General features: G+C 35.7%; 1 protein-coding gene across 1 annotated transcript in view; it reads right to left on the bottom strand.

Annotated features, from left to right (window-relative positions):
• The window catches only part of FBN2 (fibrillin 2), a 266,741-nt gene that overhangs the window by 232,154 nt on the left and 11,889 nt on the right, over positions 1 to 22,698 (bottom strand). The window contains exon 5 of the mRNA XM_058277993.2: positions 16,647 to 16,742. Coding sequence (XP_058133976.1) covers positions 16,647 to 16,742 — 96 coding nt within the window. The remainder of the gene's footprint in view (positions 1 to 16,646; positions 16,743 to 22,698) is intronic.

Genomic DNA, 22,698 nt, shown 5'->3' on the forward strand with positions numbered 1-22,698 from the left:
CCTCATTAAAAAGGGGATTTGTGTAAACACTTTTGCTCAGAGCCAAGAATCATTTTCCATCTCATTGTCCCACAGCTGTCTCCTTCTAATCGTCAGAGAAATTAGCAATGTGGGCAAAAATCATGATCAAGAGACCCTTCCATTAGGGTGCACCTTACTCTACACTAAGAGCTAGTCACATAACTATCACAGAACTGCTTCCATGATGTCAGAAAGCTTTAGTTCACATGTAATAAATAATGTACAAGTTGCACTAAAACACATAAATATTTATTTACTGGTTTACGGGAAAAGCTGGTAGATTAGATAAGACTTTATCTGAACTAAAGTGTAAAAAAATATACAGTGCCCAGTGCAAAACCACATGTGGAAAAATAATACAAAGATAAGGAACAAAAATAAATTTACAGTTAATGAGCATTTCTCAGATGACTGTTACAAGGCTTTCACCATCATATGTACTAGGGATCTGGGAATACAAAGATGAATAAATCACGGGCACCAACCTTAATGAGTTCACAGTCTATTAAGGCAAAACATGGAAAAACACAGAGCAAATCAATATGTATGTAGTATGTGCAACAGAATATGAAGAGAGGGAGACACACTCTCAATCCTACAAGGTAGTCAAGAAGCAGTGGGAAATCCAAGCATAGAGAGCACCAAAGACACAAGGATGAAAATGGAGGTAGTGTTAGAGAAGAGAGAATTAGTTTAGCATGGCTGGAGTGGGATGTAAATTGGGGTTGGGAAGGTTGAGGGAATTATCAATTATGAAGGAGAAAGGATAATAATGATGATGATTAAAAAGGAAGGAAGTCCCGATCCATGCAACATGGATGAACCTTGAAGACATTAAGCTGAGTCAAGCAGACCAGACACAAAAGAACAAATATTATATGATCCCGTTTATATGAAATAATTAGAATAAGCAAACACATAGTTAGAATCTAGACTATAGGGTCTGGATTGAGGATAGGGAATGGAAGTTTATTCTTAATTAGTACAGAATTTCTACTTAGTGTGATTGTAAAGATTTGGAAATGGATGGTGGTGTGGGAGCACAATATTGTGAGGGTAATTAACAGCACTGAATTATACAGGTGAATGTGATTGAAAGGGAAAGTTAGGTCATGTATGTTACTAGAATAAAAATTAAAGGATAAAACATAGGACTGTACAATACATTGGACCTAGTATAAACGATGGGCTATAGTTAACAGTACAATTATAAAAACGTTCTTTCATTAGTCATAACAAATGTAGCGTGCTAATGCAGAGTGCTAATGATAGAGTGGTATATGGGGGTGAGGAATATACCCTAATGTAAACTATGTACTATAGTTAATAGCTCAATTTTAATATACTGTCCTCAATTGTAACAAAGGTACCATACTAAAACAAAGTGTTAACAACAGAGGTATATGGGAATGCTGTATTTTTAACACAATTTTTCTGCAAACATACAACTTCTCCAATTTAAAAAAAATTTTAAATTTATTGTGACATTTAGAACTTAATTTTTTTTGAAAGATGAAAACAATCTTGTTCAAGATTTGGAATGTATATTGTATGCTATTTCTAAATCAGATGAAGACATTAACAAACATGCAGCTTTGCCCATATGGAAGGAGTTTGCATGCATTAAACCATGACATTAAGTATGGTCATGGGAAACATATTCTTTAATCCACAGAAGATGAGGCACCCAAAGAGCCAGGGTTTCTTGGTTTAATTATATGTACTTAGTAAACCCCACAATCTTACTTGTAAATGTCAACTCAGTATCTCAAATTCTATCATCTTCTATCAGAAGCAAATACACCTGGCTTTCTGTGCGATTTAGATAAACTTCAGGTCAAAAAACTTTTAAATATGATATTAACATCCTGGAAAACACAGCAGATTGGAAACCATATCATAGATTCTCCTTTTCCCACTGCTAATATAATAAAAGGCAATGACAAAAAAAGTCAAAGTTAGCAAAAACAAAAATTACTGTCAGGACCTAAAGAAGGAAACAGGCGCAACCTTTTCCCACAGTACTTGAGAAATAGCAATCAAAGACAGGAACAGAAGAATGTATCATAAACCCCTTTTCCCCAAATGATACCTAGGGAATGAGGATGGCTGGTCAAAATCCTGAGAAATCTCACTAATTTTCTCTGGAGAACTAAGTTTGAATGCAGCCTGTGGATAAATCAGGGACCAATTTTTGTGGAGTAAAAGTCTTACCTACCAACATAGCATTTCATCAAAGGCAGGAAAACAGAGAGGAACAGTCATTGTGATCTCTACCAGATGGGAGGAAACTAGGCAGTGAAGACTTTGATCATCACCATACAGGGTCAATTACCCCCAGTACTAAACAGGAGAAGAGGAGACACAAAGAACATAAGGAAGGGAAAAAAAAGATTCACAGGGAGCAGAAGGCTGGACTGAAACCCCTTACAATGGCAACTGCTAGAGAACAATGGAACAAATGGGGAAGCTAACATGAAGCGTGATTTTCTGAAAGCAAAGGTGGACTGGGGATAGATGCTGAAACGGCAGGAATAACCCAAATATCAATGGTCTCCTTTGAGAGGATAATACTTCAGTTACCTGATAGAGTGATCCTGGCACAAGACATGCAAAGAATAACTTGAGAAAGCTTTCATTGCTGCCCAGATCTTACCTGAGCTTTTCCTCTCTCCTTGTGGGCTCAGTATATGAATCCCCTAAAATACCTAGCCTTCAAAGAGGAGTTAAGATAGGAAGATGAAAAGTCTCATGTAATTCTGGAAGGAAGAAAAGGAAAATTCACCTACATCAAATAAATTCAAATAGAGTTTGGGACAGAGCTGGCCATTTTAAGTAAGCAGAAGACAAAAAGAAATGGGATAGTAACTATGCAGACTACATAATTAATTGTTTTCTTAAAGCACAAAGCATACTAAGAAAACAAAAATACTCAATTACAGAAAAAAAGCACAACCAAAAAAACAAGAAAAATTTTAATGAGATCTTTGCATTAGAGAACAATCTGGGAAGAACTACATAAGAAAGAAAATGAATTCAGTAATAAAAGGGCTCACAGCATAAGGGATAAGACAAAAGAATGAAATAAAAATGGGAAATGGGAAACATCTATGCTAAAGAAACAAATGGAAATCAAACACAAACATAACATTCTCACATAATTATAAGACCATTATATTAACTGGAAAAAGCAAAAAACAAAAGACACCTGTAAAAGAATGAATGACAAAGTAGAGAGGCAGGAAAGAGTCAAAGAAAATGCAGAGCAAAAAAACACAAATGTAAAAGCAAATAAAAATCAGATTTTTCTACAAATCTAAGACATCTCTCATTTTAAAAAAGGAGAAAAAGGTAAACCAAAAAACAAACAGTATTTTAACATCATTTCCTGTGTAGGGGACAAATAAATGAGGTTAAAAACCTTTTTTTTAAAAAAAGCAATAGCAAATCTGTCAAAGGAGATTTTAAAAGTTTAAGAAAAAAAAAATCAGTATACCTGAAGTAGAGAACCTAACAAATAAAGCAAAAACAAACAACAACAACAAAAAAACTACCCAAAGGTATAACAGAAGAAATTCTTTTTAAATAAGGAAAAAAATCTATGATCCCAGATCAAATGACCACACTACTTTCACTAAAATTTGCAAAGGACATGATATACATTGTTACTAAATAAAAAAAAAAAAAAAAAGGCTAGGAAAAAAACAGCAAGTGACTTGAGGAGGGAAGGGAAAAAAGTTAAGTTTCAGACTTTATAGCACATTCAATGCCAGAAATCAATGGATAGTATCTTGAGAAATATGAAGGGGGAAGAAGTACAACCCCTAAAATTATACCTTCCCAAGTTTAGTATAAGGCCACAGGCCAACACTCTCCACAATGAGAAAGCACTCACAGCACTTCATAGAAAAACTACTTGAGGACAAAATCCAATCAACCAACAGGTGTGATAGGAAAAAATGCAATCGTAAAGGATACAGTGGTTAATTCCTTTATGGTGGAGAGGTAACAGTGTTTTAGTCTTCCATGTGCTCAAACAAATACCATAAAATAGGTTGGCTTAACAACCAGAATTTATTCACTCATGGTTTCAGAAGCCACAAGGCTTATTCCTCCCAGGGGGTCCTTATCTTCCAGCTGACCAGCAATTCTGGTCCCTGGCTTCTCCTGTGTCCAATTTCCTTCGGTTTTGAGGACCTTGGCCAAATTGGATAGGCCACCATTCAGCCTGGGCACACCTAAACCACTAGCACCTTTCAAGGTCCTACATACAAGGGGGTTTGCACTCGCAGGACCAAGATTTAGGACCTGAAGATGCCTTTTGTGGCAGACACCATTCAGTCTCCAACAAACAGAAACTATGTAACATTGATCAATCGATAAATGGAGCCTAGGTATATATTCAGATTTTAAAGATTTAAACAGAAAAGTATACCTGAAGTAGGTATACTTAAAGAGTTTCATAAAATCCAAGTTTAAAGAATCGATATATTTTTTTTAATTTTTGCACTAACTTTGTAAGGACAAAAGCTCTCAAGGAACAAAAAGTAGACAAATGGAAACTATATCTTCCTTACATGCTATGACACTTTGTTCAACATAAATTTAGTTTTTAACTCCTTGATAGGAAGCACCTGGCATGACTGTAAATAACTAAAATATAATCCTCCTATGTTTCTAGTGATATCCTATCTCCATGGACTGCTGGCCCTTGAGAGATCTATAATGATTACGTGGACAATAATTAGTGCACTACTCTCTCAAAGTTCCAAAACAGAAACGCCAGAAAAGTGGGCAAGTGCTTCAGGAAGTGCTCCTCACTGTGTTTTCCTAATAATAACTGAGTATAAGTTCAAATCTAGCAGCGAATTAAGAAAGCATAAAATATTATTCTAATTCTCTAGGGAAGATCAGACTGGATTTTATGTTTAATATAATATCAATATACTTTTTTCAGAGACACATAGTTTCCATTCCCCCTAAGTCTCCTCCATACATTAATTCTTTCAAGGAGTTATGTACTGGTATTTATTCATATTGCATATTCGTGTGCAATATAAATTAAGTTCTGGGGAAAGTGTTAAATACAGATTTTAATACATGCATTGTTTTTCTGCAAGCAGATAAAAAACATATAACCAAAGATGCTAATCTCAAAACCAAAACCAATTACACAAAAAAAGGGAGAGGGAACAATTACTTCCACTGTTACTTTTTAACAGCTTTATTGAAGTTTGACATACAATAAGCTGCAAATATTTAGAGTATACATATTGCATGATTTCATAACTACAATCTGAATAATGAGCATATCTACATCACCCTCAAAAGTTTCCTCTTCTTCCTTTGAAATTCCTCCATCCTGCTCTTTCCCCACCTTCCCATTCCCTGGAAACCAATGATCTGTTAATTGTCACAACAGATTAGTTTGAATTTTCTAGAATTATATATAAATGGAATCATACATTATGGTATGATTGCGCAGCCCTTTTTCTAATATTTGGTGGTCAATGTATGTGAGAGTCTGCTTCTCAGCTATTTGTCTATCATCATGCCAAACTGTCTTTATAACTATAGCTTTATAATAAATCTTGATCTCAAGTAGCACAAGTCCTCAAACTTGGTCAAATCTTTTCACATCTGCTTCGGCTATTCTAGGTCATTTTTATTTCCATATGAACTTTTCTTATGGAGGAAATTGAAGTCATTGATTTAAGACCTTCTTTTAACATAGACCTTTAGAACTAAAAATTTCCTCTAAGTACTTGTTGGGAATATGTACCCCTCAAAAGGCATATTCAGGTCCCAGCCCTTGTTCCTGTGGCATGAACCCCCTTGTAAATAGGACATTGAAGATGTTGTTAAGGTATGATCAAATACCAAGAAAAAAAATCTCCCACATTTACCCACAGTTACCTTTTTGATGTGCTCTGCTATCCCTTTGTATAGATGCATTTTTCTGTCTAGACTTTTTTTCTGCTTGAAGGACTACCTTTAATATTATCCGCTGGTGATGAACTCTTTCGGTTTTTATATATTTGAAAAAGTCTTTAATTTGCCTTCATTTTTGGAAGCTATTTTTCCTGGATATAGAATCTAGGCGGAGAATTTTTTTTAGTTCAGCATTTTTAAATATGTTGTACACTGTCTTCTCACTTGCATTGTATCTGTTGAGAAATTCGCTGTCATTCTTGTTTTGTTTTCCTCAATACAAAACATGCCTTTTTATTTTGGCTGCTTTTACGATTTTCTCTGCATCCCTGGTTTCCAACAATTTCATTAAAATTTTCTTCATGTTTCTTTTGTTTGGAATTCATTTAACATTTTGATTCTCTCAGTTTATAGCATTCACCAAATTTGGAAGATTTTCAACCATTATTTCTGCAAAAATGTTTTCTGCAATCCACTTCTTTGATAGTTATAATTTCATGTATTTAGATTGCTTGAAGTTGTCACAAAGCTACTGATACTCTCCTATAATTTTTAACCTTTTTTCCCTGTTTCATTTTGAATACTTCCTATTGCTGTCTTCAGGTTCACTAATATTTTCATCTGATGTTAATTCCATCTAAGTATTATTCATCTCAGACTTTGTTGTTTTCATCTCTAGAAGTTCAGTTCGATTTCACATCTCTAGTTAACATTTTGAGTTTTTCTTCTAGCTGTTTGAACTTATGGAAACACTTATGAAGACTGTTTTAACCGCATATCTTGATTATACCTGTATCAGTTCTGGATGGTTTTCATTGATTGATTTTTTTTTTCTGATTATCATCATAATTTCCTGTTTCTTTGCAGAAAATTCTTGATTGGAAATATTTGATCAAATGCCATACTTATGAGTTTTACTTTATGGGGTGCTGGGGATTTTTATATTCTCATAATAAATATTTTAAACATTGTTCTAGGATATTTGATCTTTTTCAGTGTTGCCTTTAGTTGTTTTTTTAGCCAAGACAAGAGCTTTGTTCAGTCTATGGCTAATTAACCCCATTACTGAGGCAGGACCTTTCTGAGTGTGCAACCCAATGCCCTACAAACACACAAAGTTTTCAGTCTGGTTTGTGAGAAAGGTAGTGTTTCTGGGCTTGTGTGCACACCAGGTATTATTCTCTCTAATCCTTTAGGGTAGTTCTTCCTCCAGTCTCAGGTAGCTTCCTCACTTGTACATCCTGATCAGTACTCTGCTGAAAACTTGAGGGTGATTCTCTCTGGCTCTCCAGAGGTCTTTCTACATACATACAGCTCTCTCCTCCCAGTATTCTACCCTGAGACCTCCAGTCACCGTGGTCTCCCAGGACCTAAGCTCCATCATGGTCTGGAAACTCTCTTAAGGCAGCAAGAAGGGGAAATCGAAGGGCTTACATTGCTTGTTTCCCTTCTCTCAACAAAGGTCACTGTCTTTTGTTGCCCGATATCCAAAACCTTGGAATACCGTTGTTTCATATGTTTTGCCCTGTTTCTTAATTCTTTGTAGACAGTTAATCTGGTTCATCTGGTTACTATTATTCTATCTTGGCTTGACACATAAGTCTTAATTTTGTTTTAAGCATTATGAATTTTGAATAAATATTTTAGGAGATCACATATATAAAAGAAACATGGGTATATCATAGGAAAACTCTGAAATTTGTCTACCAAAAAGATTTCTTTAGGGTAGATAATGGAAGAATACAAAAATAGCTAGTCATACTTTCATTCAATTAGCATCACACACACTGTTATACTCCTATTGAACAACTGACATTATATAGCTCTGAAAAATGAAACTGTATTACTTCAGCAATGGTATATTTTAGAATATAACCTATGTTATAGTTAATTTAAAATAAAGTTTTGGTTCACTGTACAGGTTCTGAAATTAGGCCATCTGTGTTCAAATCCGAGTTTATCCACTTATTATTACTTAAGTGTACTGGAGCAAGTTGCTTTACCTCTCTGTGCCTCAGTTTTCTTATTTGCAATGCGACTTAAAAAAACAAACAGTACCTTAGGGTCTTTGTGTTAATTCCTCTAAAGCACTTATCAGAATAAATGTTCACTAAATTTAGTTACAGATTTTCCATTTCCCATTTTTATGCATATACAAATCATAATATAACTGAAAACATTGCACAAACTTAATAATCCACTGCTATTACATAGCTGACATGCAATGCATTCTTCAAAAGGGTATCTCTACTTTCAGTCTCTCCACTGTCCATTCCATCTTGTTTGCCACCCCAGATTAGCCTTTATGGATAGCTACCTTCAAGTATAGAAGTGCTTCATAATTCCTTTCTGCAGTGCTACAGAATAGAGGACAACCTCATGTCCCTGACATTACAGAGTCTGTCTATTAAGGTCCAAATTTATTTTTCCAGCCTTATCCCTTAGACTTTCCTTTCAATTACTGTACACTGTAGCTACTCAAGATCAATAAGCTTCCATGAATATTCAAGGACTTTCACTATCTCCGCACTTTTTTCATCCTGTTTCTTCTATGTGGAATCTCTAAATGTACATAATCTCATATATGGTATGTCTCCCATATGCTGCATTCTGTGGAGTATAGAAAACACAAAGGAAAGTTAAGATAAAAGTCTGTGCTCTTAAGGGACTCACACACAAGTTAATAAGCAGCCACAACACAATGATGAAGAGTCCACTTACAAAGGAATGGAGTATGAGCCAGGTAAGATAAGAGGGGAGGTACACCAAATTTTTGCCAGAAAAGTAAGATTGGGGAAGGGTGGTCTAGGAAAGCTTCATCTAGGAAGTAGCCGCTGGGCTGCATTTTGAAGACAACTCTGACCTCCTCCTATTGGATTTAGCAATATACAATTCCTGTTGACTACAAATACTTAGGGTTAAGTAAATTCTACATGCATATGTTATAATGCAAGATGCTTAGAACAATGTCTTGTGCACAGGGAAGTCAGAACAAGACATTTTAAAGACACCAGCTAAGTAATGAGTAATGACTGCTAGCAACATTGGTATTTATAGTACAAGCATGCCAAAATAAGATGAGTCTAAAAAATTCAATTGTATAACATGCAAGGTAGCATCATTGAGAAGAAAATGAAAGCAACATTTTTCAGTTGATCTGTATTGTCACAAAAACAAAAGTTAAAATGATGAATCTTACATTGTCCAAAACTTATATATCCTGAACTGAGACAAACAGTGATGATGGCACAATCTCTCTTTCACCCATCAAGACAATTTTGTCTAAGAGATCACATCGTATCTTGGCTTTATTTTATATAAGAATAGTTGATCATTTATTGAGCACTTACTGTGTGCCAGGCACTGGCTAGGAACTATATCTCTCTTTTAATTTTTGGGAATAGAAATGTGAGTTTCCCAAATATGCTCTTTATTTCAACTCATTCCACTCTCAGGGAAAACAAACTTCCTTTCTACAGATTTATATAATTTCTAAATTCTCTTTTCTCCATTCAAAATTCCTTTTTGGAACATTCCATTTCAAACTGCCAGCAGCCATACCTACCTTTTTGATAACTTGGGAGACCAGTTAAAGAGAGATTAGTATTAGTAATCATCATTTATTGGGTGGCAGCTATTGTACTATATAAATTAATCTTCACAAAAATACTTCAAGGTTAACCTAATCAACAACTATTAAATATGCATAAATAGGAATCAGAGTGGTCAATCAAGCTTCCAAGGTCACTCAGTTCTTAATATGAAGCTTTATTTTTTACTACACCCAATGTTCTTAAAACACAACAAATGACACTTAGTGGATGCCTACCATGTGCCAGGCACTCTGCCTATTATGTGTCAAGTGCTTTACGTTACCACTTTTAATCTTCCCAACAACTTCATGAGGTAGTTACAGGTCCATACTTCTTTATCAGAAACTCTTGGAGTCAGGTGCTATTTTGAGAATTTTTAATTTTTCAGATTTTTTAAATATGTGGTATATATTACATAACCTCCCTACCACTCCACACATTTTATTATTAATTACTTTTGCTTAATCCTATATAATAACATTTCATTACACGTACTGGGGGGAAGGGCAGCTTTGCTCAGTTCCATACCTATTTACCTCTAAAGCCTTCTAACCTGATGCTGAAATCGGAAAACAGGAAAATATTTGTGGAGCTACACAAACAAAAAATATCTGAATATTTTTTTGCTTTACGTTGCAGGATTCCCTGTCTCTAGGTAGATAAATGAAAAGTGAACAGAGTAATATACAAATAGAGGCACTTAGGGCTGGAATAAAGGAAAATACTCATTGCATTAATTCAAAGAAGGATAAAACACCAGGGACTAACGGGCTGGCCAAAACATTAAATCTTGCAATTCCATAGATCTAAATAGCAGAGGCTTAAACTAATGACTGAGAAATGGGAACCCTGGCTTCGCCCAGATCAGATCAGTCAATTCCTATTCTCCCAAACCCAGTCCCTTCCTTTATACAATCAAGCGTTTCTGCTCCTAGTCTTGGCACTGCACCTCCCTTTTCCTATCATCTTTCATTTTCTTCTTTCCTTCCTTTCCTCTCATTTTCCACTGTCTGCTTTTTTTCCTCTCATTTTCTTTGTCTTGTGTTCTTAATGGCATTCAAGATAAGGATGTCATCTGACCTGGTGCCAAAAATTAAGTTCCCACAGATCTTTTGGTATGTCTCTGATGCCCATTTAAGGCTAAGTTTAGCTTAGAGAGGTTATAAAATGTTCTTCTTAATGGCCTCATTCGTGCAGAAATAAAAGTGTGTATGTGTGTGTGCGTGTGTGGGTGCACGTGAGTTTGACATCAGTGGTTTGTCACATTCTCTCTGTTATTTCTTTCTCATTAAACCTTTGAAGTGCAAGAAAAGAAGGACCTGTTTATTTTTACAAAACAATTATCAGTTCAGTGACTGTGATAATTGGTAATTAATTATGGAGTTTAAATAAATTTAGTACAAGATTCAATCACTACAGACTTCAGATATCAATACAGGAATTATTCTCATATTCTCTGTCCTCCTAGAATGAGTTACAACTTTTTCTTTCTTTCTTTTTCTTTTTTTAACAACTTTTTCATTCCAATTAACTGACAGAGACTTTTCTCATTCTCCCTTAATCAGGAAGCATTTCTGAGTTCTCATGCAAAGTTGTTCCTATTCCTATTATGGTACTTACTCTGTTGTACTGCATCTTAGTGTTTAAAGTAGATGACTAGTTTGCTCCTTAAATAGAAAATCTGCCTCTCTTTAACAAGGAGTATATAGGAATTTTCTTTGTAATGAAAATCCCATGTTCACAGCCTAATACATACTCAACTAATATTTGATTAATAAATATTAAGTATTTATAAACAAATTTGCTTTAGTTACCATCCCGTATATTTTAACTTGTGGTTTTAAAGGTAAAAAGAAATAAAATCCTACAAACACTGGGAAAAAATTACAAGTAATAGTTACACACTCTTGGAATGGGGAAACACTTTTAAAACAATACCAAAGGAATAAGCCATAAAAAGAAAAGCCTGACAGACTTGAAAATACAATATTCAAAACATCCATAAGCAGGAATTGCCATAAACAAAACAAAAAAAAAACAAATTAATGAATTACTATGAAACTATTGTCTATGTATACCAGATAAGCAAACACCCTATCTAAATACCTAATACCTATCTAAAGAGATTAAAAATCAATTTAAAAAAACATAAGCAACCAACTTAAAAACAGACGAAGAATACAGACAATAAGAAAGGCCAAAAGCCAATAATTGGGAAAAAGATTTGACTTCACAAGTAATCACAGAAACGCAATTTAAAACAATTAGATTTTTCCCTAAGCAAAGGAAAAATTTTTCAAAATCTCTGAATACTCTTGGTTGACAAAGGCAGGAAGGAACTTATACTTTTCTTCCTAAGAATTGGCACACAAATTAGTAAAGCCTTTGTAAAGGGAAATGAACAGAATGTGTCAAAACTTTAAACTTTGACATATCCTAATCACTCAGCAAATACATTTTAAAGAATATAATCTATATTCTAAGAATATAATCGAAGATATGTATTTCTGAAAAAGATTTTTATTACAACATTGCTAAAATACAAAAAAAGCAAAAAAAAAAACCAAAACCTAGGAATGAGTCTAAATGTCAAATAAAAAGAAATGTAATTATGCCAGGCAACTACAACAGAGTAATTGAGTTTAAGGTCTGGAGTTAGATTATTTGATATTATACTCTTCTCTTCATAGCCCTACTGTCACAAATTTGATCTGGGCAAAGTTTCCTCATCTCTGAAATGCGGATAATTAACTTTATCAACGTCATAGTGGTGTTGTAAAGAATGTAAGTACATACCCTCATTATTATAATATATCTATGCAGAGCAACTATTACACTATATATTACAATATATTTAATAAAATGAAAACAGAACCAGGATGTAAGTACTGGAACAGTTTTCTATAAGAATGGAAGGATCCCATTCTTTGTAAACATTATGCATGTAATAGGAAAAAAAGATTCAAAGTATAACATCCAAAGTGTTAATAATAATCCTGAATGGAAGAATAATGAATAACTGCATTTCCTTCTTCTCTTTTATTTTTAAATTGTCAATTATAAAACAGGTATTATTTTTAACTAAGAAAATTACAATAGAAGACTTTTTTTCTCAAAAGTATTGCGACTACATTTCTTGAAATTATAAAATCTAGTTCATATGGAATCTGTAATATCAGCATGATCTCCTCACCATACTCCCTTGTATTTCTGGTCACACTACTAGTGTACAATGTTTCTCAAAGGTTCATAGACTGTACAAACCTGCCTTGCATAGTTCATAATAAATTCCAAATCCACAGAATTAACATTGGTTAAGTCTATCAGTTGTTTCTGAACAAATATGGTCTGGTCTACATAATTCTGAGAATTCAGGAAAATCCCAATTTGCCTGTTTTCACTCCTTTTCCCAGAGGGTCTGGATAAGATCTGAGTAGTTTTGCAGCTCTCAAGTTTACTTCACACCCTGAAATATGGGTGCCTGAACAACAATGTACAGAATAACTCAAGAGCTTTAATTAGACTTCGATCACCATCATCCAAGCCTCACTGGTAGACGGTGATCCACTCCTTTAAAAGAAGTCACCATGGTCATGTTCCCTCTGAGTTAAGATAATTATGGACCTGCTACGGATGTGTTAAATGTTCAGCTTGGACTGTGGCATAATAATGTAGAGTTTCAAAAACCAGGACTCTCATGATGAAGTGTGTGCTCCGTGACTGGAGGTGTTTAAGCAGGCTGAGTGAGTCCTTCTAGGCATGCTCTTAGATAGTGAGTTCATGCAATAGGTTCCACAAGTCGATGGTTTCATGAAAGTTACCTAAAGTGAAATCAGTTTGTTTTCATTTAACATAAAGGATTGAAATTTATACTTTATAAACTCTACCATTTGCAAGTTCATATATCCTTTTTTATTCAGCTGCAAATGAACAAAAGGAACTTTCTTAAACATAATATAGATAAAAATAATGCTCTAACCCTCCTATTGAAAGTACTATTTACTGAAACATAGACCTTTTAAAGGAAATGTCACTAAGCATAAGGACATTGGAAATTTTAAAAAAATAATGTGCTTTCTAAGGAAGTCATGTGTATACGATAAAAACAACGTATAGTAGTAATTTATGTGTAACTTAAAAGGGCATAGGATGCATTTCTAACAGAGTCTCTACGTAAGCTTCAAGAAAAATTCAATTGATAAAGATTCCAACAATTATTTAAGTCAAAGAAGATGACACAGAGACTCTGGATGGCTACATTTGTGGTCAAATAATCATTGTATTTTGTCCAGAAATCCCTTAAGCAAATTTGTTTCTTGTCCTTTCCCCCACCTAGTTTCTAATGAGAAATATTAAGGTACATTTTAAGAGTTAGGAGGAAAAAATCAACAAGCCTCCATATATGCTGATTCCACTTCTATTTATTCTCAAGGGTATATTAAGTGCAATGCTGATCTGTTTTTCAAATGCCATCTGTTTAGAAATAGAACTAAAAAGAATTGGTATATTCATATGCTCTGGATACAGTTGAGCTGTCTGCATTTTACAATCAGCATGTGGTCACAAGAAATCTTTTTTTAATGCTAAGTATAAAAGGTCATTGTACATATCAGTAAGAGTAAGAATACAACTCCAAAAAGGTTCAGTTTACCCAGCACCAAGACTCAAGTTAAATACCATAATCATGCCAGTCATTAGTTACCGTTCAGTCTCTGTCTCCAGTCCGGAAACCAGTCTGCCAGAAGCCCTGATAGCTGGAAAAGCAGCCATGTTTTATCACAGGACTGACTCCAAAAGGCCAATTTAAAGGAACTCATATGTGTTCTACATTAGGAAGGAAATATATCCCTAATTTCATAAGTCTTGCTTTGTTTTTAGAACAAAAATGTATTTTGAAATTCAGTAATTTAAAAAACAAACAATATAGACTTTAAATTTCAACATGGCACACGACTCTATTCAAACCTCAACATGAGTAATTATTTCTTTCGTATGTGTGTAGACACAATGTTTCTTGAAAAAAATTATGAACCCCATTTTTAGTAGCACTAGCTATCAGAGATTTTTAAAGCTTGAGACTCTCTCCTAAATATATTAAAGTACATGGATGGTTACAATCTAAGAACGGAAATAACTACCTCCTTCATTGGAAGAAGTTTTTAGAACTTTCATCTGAAGGGTAGTAACTAACAAGACTTCTAAGAAACAAACACAATTTTTAAGAAATATCCTTACGATCAATTCATTAACTAACTAATTTTGTAATTTCTTCTCAAAACATGCTCTCGTACATGTAATAAGTGTGTAAATCTTTATTGGATTGTCCTAAGTTTAGTAAGGACTGACAATTCTGAAGAATGAATAACTGAAGGAGAATAATGGCATAATGCCTTGGAAGCCTCAGCGTTGAAGCTACCCTCTTTTCTTTGCCAATTAGGAACTGAAATTGAAGTCTGCTTCAGGATGAAGATGCAAAGTTTACATGACTTCCAGAAAAAACGAACATCATCTCCACCAATTATGATTATGTTTGAAATTTTAAACGTAACTATTTCCATTCTTTGGTGTTTAAATAAACTTAATGTCATCTAGGAAATTTCCGTTATTCCATTTTCAACAACATATCTTTTTATGCTAACATTTCATAATTACATTTCTTCTCAAAATAAAACCATCTGGTAAAGATATTTGAATTCATCTTAAGTACAACTATAAACCCATTTGTGGGATGTACTTCAGCCTCAAGAATTCTCAATTACCTTAGGAATAATATAAATATCTTGACGTACATGTACATACAAGTGTACATTAAAAGGCAACATACATCTTACTTTTCAAATTTTGTCATATAATTCTAACTTCTCAGTTCCTTTACAAGATTTAACCTGAATGAAAAATGAAGTTTTTGTCAGGGCAAAGAACATAATTTTTTTTTTCAAATACAAGTTTTCTTTGCAATTCAAAGCCCTGTAACTATGTTATCACTCACTATCACTGATCTACAATATTTCATTGACAATTTTTGTATGTTCTAATTTCACAACAAAGAAAGTGCTATACAATTTCAGATGCTACAGACAGTTACTGGGAAAAAAATGAGAATATATGAAATTATGTGTGATTTGTATAAATAATAACGATTGTTATTTATAACTTTTATGAAGTTTAGCTTTTCTGACATAGAAACACCCGTTTTGGTGTTAGGACATCATTCCTAGTTCACTTAGTACATCTAAGTGGCGATGTTCAGCTATCTACAGGCCATTCGTTTCAAGCGGTCCAAATCATGGTAAACCAGTTTCACAGTGGCTTGACTGACCATTTAGCTGGGTAAAGTAAACAATGCTGCGTGCCTACTCAGCATCCATTTCCCCTTTTCTCTTGCCCAACAGAACTTCTACAAGATTCAGATAGACAACCCTCCTTCCCTGAGATTTTGGAAAAGCTTACCCCTGCCCCTACTCCAAGGGCAGTTCCTGATATGTCTGCATCAAATATATGAATACCATCCTCCTTGCTGCGCATTGTTTTGGACACTCAGGCTTAAGTCAATCAGCATATGGACTGTCTCTGGAGGCTGCTACTGGTCCCGGATTACAGGAGAGATTTACTCTCTCTAAATATGAACAAGGAAGCAAGCTGCCCCAGTTACTGCTGGGGCAACTTATATTACATTACAAAAACCCAGGTTATGGCAAAGCTGGCACACCAAGGAGGGCAGGGCCAAGAGAAATAGATAACAAGATAAATCCCTGATCATATCTTAACAAAGCCCACAAGCTCTAGAGGTTTTGTTATGGGAAATAATATATTTCCTTGGAGCTAGGGCAATTTACATTCCATTTTAAGAGTTTCGTGACTTAGGACATCCCAGCACGTTACTTTTTTTTTTAACATCAGCATTCCCAATGGGGATTCCTCATTCTGCTGTTATTAGTTATGTCTCAAAATCTTACCTTTCACGTTATAGACATAATGAACAAAAAATAGAAATGTTGTTTCCCTGGAAGAGTTTTCATTGAATAATAAAAATTACACATTTTTTCCCAACAAAATAGACTTCTCCAAAATGAGTTTCTCATTTCATTTTTCTTTCCTTACCTCTTTCGCACTGTGGACCAGTGAATCCATAAACACAAGCACAGCGGTTGGGTCCAATACAACGTCCACCATTCTGACATCCATTTTCACAGACAGCTGCATATAAACACAGCAAGAGGCTAATTATAGTAAATGTCTGAGCACAATACAGCAGTGTGGAGATGCTGCCAATAAAGAGGCTCAAAACACAGGGTATAGTTCACAGTATGCATTTAAGTAAATATAGAATTCTATACAATTCATGTCATTCTCATTAAGTAAACATACGGTAAAGGTGTTTTTTTTTTTTAAATCTCAATCACAAGATTTGGCTGACTGCTGATTATTTAGTTAGAAAACAATGATTTAGTTCTCCATTTCTGCCCTATTAAACTTGTAATCTATTCATAGATAAGCGGTGAATAAAATAAGGAGAAATGAAGGGAAAAAAGAGAATGAGGCTAGATATCAGGGAGAAAAGGAGATTAAAGAAGCAGGGAAAATGTGATATGGAAAAATAAAAAGATATGGCAGTAAAGGATAGAGGTAAAAGTGAGAGAAGAAAAGGATGCTTGGAAAAAGTTTAAAAAAAAAACACTAAAGCAGAAAGGACAAACTAACAAAAAGTGGGCGGGGGGGAGAAGTACCATCAACTTTAGCAATAAAATAGCAAGTGAAAGAACTAATGTGTAGAGAGAGAACACACAGTTTGTAAAAGAAAAGGAAAACAATCCTCCTCACTGTGTCGATACAATAAGTTCTTTCAAATACAATCAACCTGTAAGCCCTCATTTCTCAAAGAATAATGACAAACACATGCAACATACACAGTTTTTGCTCAATTTTACTTGTGACCAGGAAGACCAGGACTCGGCCCAGAGGGAGCCTGCGGGGCAGAACCCAGCTGCACGGCTGCCCTCGCTCACTGCACCCGCCTGCAGGGCAACAAGGAAGCCTCCTTCTAAAAGATCACTCTTCAGAATCCTTGAAAAATAAGTGTGCGGTTGAATTGTGTCCTCCGCCCCAAAAGAAATGTCCGAATCCTAAACCTCACTCCTGTGACTGTGACCGTCTAGGGAAAGAAGGTCTTTGAAGATGTATGAAGCAAAACGAGATAAGACTCTAATCCAACATGACCGGGAAAGGGGAGATCAGGGATAGGAAGGGGAGAGTAGACAGCAGACGACAGCGGGAAGAGGCCATGTGAAGAGGGAGGCAGGTGGCTTCTATAAGCCAAGGAAGGCCAAGGACTGCGAGGAAACCACCAGAAGCCAGGAAAAGGCAAGGGAGGATTTGCCCCGACAGGTTTTAAGGGTCGCAGGGCCCTGCTGACACCTGGTTTCAGACTTCTAACCCTCCCCAGAACTGTGAGACAATAAATGCTGTTGTTTCAAGCAATGCAGTTTGCGGTAATTTGTTAGGGCAGCCCCAGGAAAGGAAGACAAAGTATTCCCACAACGAATACCAACAACAGCTGAATTCAAGAATCATGATCTCTTCAAGAGAAAAATATTAAGAACGTGTCTCCCGACCCGCCCACCCTGCTGAACAGAAACTCTCTGTACTCACTGACAAAGGAGAGGATTATAAAGTGTTCCATGACCTGTGGCCAAGAAACAGAATTGAGACATTATTCTAAGTCAAAGGGAAATGAGGGAGCAAAACACATCAAAAATAGGAAGCTCAACAAATACACTGAAACCTAAGGTTGCAATAATGCTGTAATTCCTTACCAGGAATATTGGACTGAATTTCCCATCATCATCCAGAATGCATGGAGTGATTTCTATTCTGCTGATGGTAGCCAGAACAAAATGAACGTGGGAGGGAAGCGGATGTAGCTCAGTGGTTGAGAGCCTGCTTCCCATGTACAAGGTCCCGGGTTCATTCCCCGGTACCTCCTAAAAAAATTCATGTGGGAACTTAGGATATCTTTCATCTGAAACATAACTATGCCAATGGCTGTGGCAATGGCTTTAAAATATTTGTATGCAGCTATGCTCTGATCAAAGGCAGGATTCTGTGTGCCTACGTGCAAGTACAGCTCCCTATGAACCACAACTTTCTGCTGTTTCACCCATCCCAAGCTGAGTCTTGGGTGCAGCAGTGTGGGTCACAGGTGCTATGTAGCAAGTCCATCTCACCAGTGCCTTGAAATTCAGGGTGGGCTATAAATCAGATGAATAAATACAGAGGATAAAAGACAGGGTAAAAGGGCACAAAGATGAAGAGAAAGATGTGGGATGAAGGAAAGACGTGGGAAAAAACCAAAAACCTGTGAGAGAACTCCAAATGGTGTGCAACCCCAAAGAAACAACTGCCAGGATTTGAAGATTTCAATTGTTAAAAAAGACACCTTGCAAAGCATAACACAAATCTAAAGTAATTAATTAAAACATGAGGAATTTTCTTTAAAGATTACCACACCATATGAAAACTAAATGAAAGATCATTTTCCCAGATAAGTTCTTTCATTATAACTAGGTTGGCCTTTGAGGCAGGAATGGGAAAAGAGCATTCTGCCAGTGACCACGTCACTCCGGATCTGTCTGGATAGGTGGTAGCAGAACTTCTCTCTGGGTCATTCAAAACAGAGCTTCTAAGTAGAAGAGTAGAATGGGCTTCTCCTGGAAAGAGCTTGTCCATTATGGTTAAACCTAGTCTTCCAGGAAGTAAGTGATCTTGTAACCTATTGCACTTCTACCTCAACTCCCCAGCACTGCTTAAAGACATCCATCCCCCATCCTTAAATAAATAAATCCACACTACTGCTCACCTGGGGCATTCGACATGGTATAATTCAAGTGAGAAGCAATTTAAGCAAAATTATCACCTGTATTGACTTGATTTGTGTTCACATTTGAATCCAGTTTTCCTTTACCCAGAGCATATGAATATGCACGATGCAACTTTTGCCATCAACAGCCACACAGGCCCCTCAAAGCTCAATTTCACTAACTGTCCTCTTTCTAATTCTTCCAGTGACTACGCAGAGTGAATTTCATGAGTCCAGGCTATTTTTTTATCATACCATTCTGAAAAATCTGCCCAGACATTTCACGTGATGGGGTAAGAGAGAGCATTTAATGATAATTATATAGAAGATGCAGTTAAATAAAGATATTACATTAAAATCACGCTCCTTTCATTTACTCTAAAACTGTCTGCTATTTACTCTCTCAGTTAAAAGAATCTCTGTATTATGTACTTATTCCTTCCTGAGGATTCTGAACATGTTAGGAGCACACGTGAATTAAAATATTTATCAGAGTGTACAAGCCAGCTGTTCTTGGTGTGCTCCAGGGATCAACAAGGTCACAACTATTTTCATAATAAGACTAAGGTTATCTGCTTATCTCACTCTCATCATCTCACAAACATATACCAGAGTTTCCCAGAGGCCACATGACAGAGCCACAATCCACTGGAAAGCTATTAAATACTCCTTCCCTTCCAACTGCATATGTGTGTGAGGCCGGATTTTCTTCAAATACTTTAACCAAAACAATGTATCAAACAGACTGACTGCAGAAGACGCCATGAGGATCCAGCTGTCTTTTATTAAGGTAGACACTAGAAAGATTTTCAAAATGTAAAGTAATGCCTCTCTTCTCACTAAACTTTTTGGTTTTGGAAAATATAGTTGTTTTTCATTTACAAGATTTATACTAATGTGTAACATAGATTTATTACTATTGTTAACTGAATAAGTAATTTTAAAAATTCTCAGTTTAAGCTTCTCACACAGTAAAAAGCAATAAATAGGTATGACCTATAAAATAATTGGGCCCTCAATAATATTAAAAAATGTAAAGGGGTCCTGAGAATAAAAGGTATAAAGACCCGTTGACACTGCTATTTTGCTTCTATTCCTATCTCTCATTTGAGAGTGAGCTCTCCCAGAGCAGGGCTCAGCGCCTGTTGGCTTTTGCCTCTCCATCTCCTGCTGCAGTTCACAACGTATCACAGGTGCTAGAAAGACTCCTGTAATATATCATAATTTCACAGCATTTGCCCCCTTATTTTGGGATGGCAGAGGATACAGTGAAGAGCTAATGAGCTTTGCTGTCCAGCACTTTCTAGCACATTTTATCGCTCTGATTCCCTGCATGTAAAATAGAGCAAATAGTCCTTTCCCGGTTGCCCAGTCTGAGGATTAACTAAAATGGTATATAAAACAAAGCACAAAGTGACTGCATGTTGTAGCACTCCACAAACCTTAATTTTGTGTGGAATATTTGTATGGAAAATAAGACCTTCTCTAAGGTATCGAAAATTTACACCAAAGAGCAAAAGCAAATGAAGAGAAGTTACAAATACAGATAAAAGTTGAACCAAAATAAATAAATAAGTAAATAGGAGGTAAATTTCCTTTTTTTGAACAAGTTATGATTAAAGTTCTTTTATAAATTAATATTTTTGGTAACAAAACATAAATTTACACTTCAACAGAGCTGCGAAGAAATGTAACTATGCCTAAATTCCCACCATGGAAAGAATGTGACCACCCAGGAAGAAAACCTGGTATGAGACTGGTATCACACCTCGTATGAGACTGCAGGGAAAGGAAGGGGAAAAAAACACATATATTGATGGAACTATGAGCTGGTTTCTTATCTGCCTATCACAGTGCGGAGAAGGGAAAGCATTCCATTTCACAATGGTTGGTCTGTAAAACAGGACTACACTGGTCATGTGCTGTAGAAGCTTGGAGGTTTAAAGAACATTTTTAATCAACAAACTTACTGAGCACATACTCTGTGCTAGATAATATGACAGGTGCACACTTTCATTCATCCGACTCCTTTAATACTCAGCATAGATAAATATCCTGGGCATCATAGTTGAAATTATTATGGTTGCTCTATAAAAACCTATCAGATAAAAATAGCATTCTATATAAGACTGAAATGTTAAAAAAAAAAAAAAAGAAAAGAAAAGAAGAAAGAAACAAAAGGCTAATACTTTTGTATAGGGCAAATAATTCTTTACTCTTCATTTGTCTTCCAGGTATCACACTCTCTCAGTTTTCCTCCTCTTTGTCTCACTCTCGCTGGCTCCTCTTCCTTTTCCCCATCTTAAAATGTTGGTGGACCACAGTTCTGGATTCAACCCTCTTCTCTTCTTTATCGGCTCTAACTTCCTAGTGAGCTTCATCTAGGCTTATCCTTAAAATATTATCTACATAAAAATTAAATTTATATGCTCCCAATTTCATCTATCTCTGAACTCTTCATATCCGAGTTCATAGATCCTTCCACTTGGTGATTTAACAGACATCTCCAACTAACAAATCCAAAACTAAACTGTTGATACCCCATGTTCTCAACCCTATCACACCCCCTGCCCAGTCTATTCCTCATTCACTTCCCTAATCAGGAAATGACACCATCATTTAGTCAGGTACTCAACCACATTCTCTAGTCTAATCCATCAGCACAGACTTCTGCCCACAGTTTTTCCCTCAAAAACCACTTATCACATTCTCCACTGTTGCCACTGATTGTACACTTTGGGTGGATTTATGCCTTATTTTTATGTATCAATAAGACTGATTTGTTTTTTAAAAAAAGGATTAAATAATTATTCTAATATGAAGATAAACTCATGAAAAATGAAAAAATTGGAATCAGTCCTCTCAAACTTTGCTGCTGCTTTATCAACTAAGTTTATGTAATTTAACAAAAACAGAAACAAAATTTAAAAAACCCACTTACCACGTCCTCAGTTACAGCTGTAGCATCATCCTCCAGGACTCTGTAGAAACCTCCTAACTGGCCTTTTTACCTTGTCTCGTGCCCTCCCTACAATTTAGTTTCAACACAGGAACCAGAATGATTTTTTTAAGTTAACCAGACCATATCACTCCACTGCTCAGAATGCTCCAATGGCTTCCCATTATATATGGGTAAAATCCAAATTTCTTTCCTTGGCCTACAAGGACTTAAACCTCCCTCTCTGAACTCACCTCCTACCACTTCCCTCTTTGCTCAGTTTACTCTAGCACATCAGTAGTCTCATTGTTTCCAAAATATATGGAAGCTGTTCCCATCCCAGGTCCCTTGAACTTGCT

Source organism: Dasypus novemcinctus, chromosome 2 (assembly GCF_030445035.2).
Source record: "Dasypus novemcinctus isolate mDasNov1 chromosome 2, mDasNov1.1.hap2, whole genome shotgun sequence".
NCBI classification, from domain to species: domain Eukaryota; kingdom Metazoa; phylum Chordata; class Mammalia; order Cingulata; family Dasypodidae; genus Dasypus; species Dasypus novemcinctus.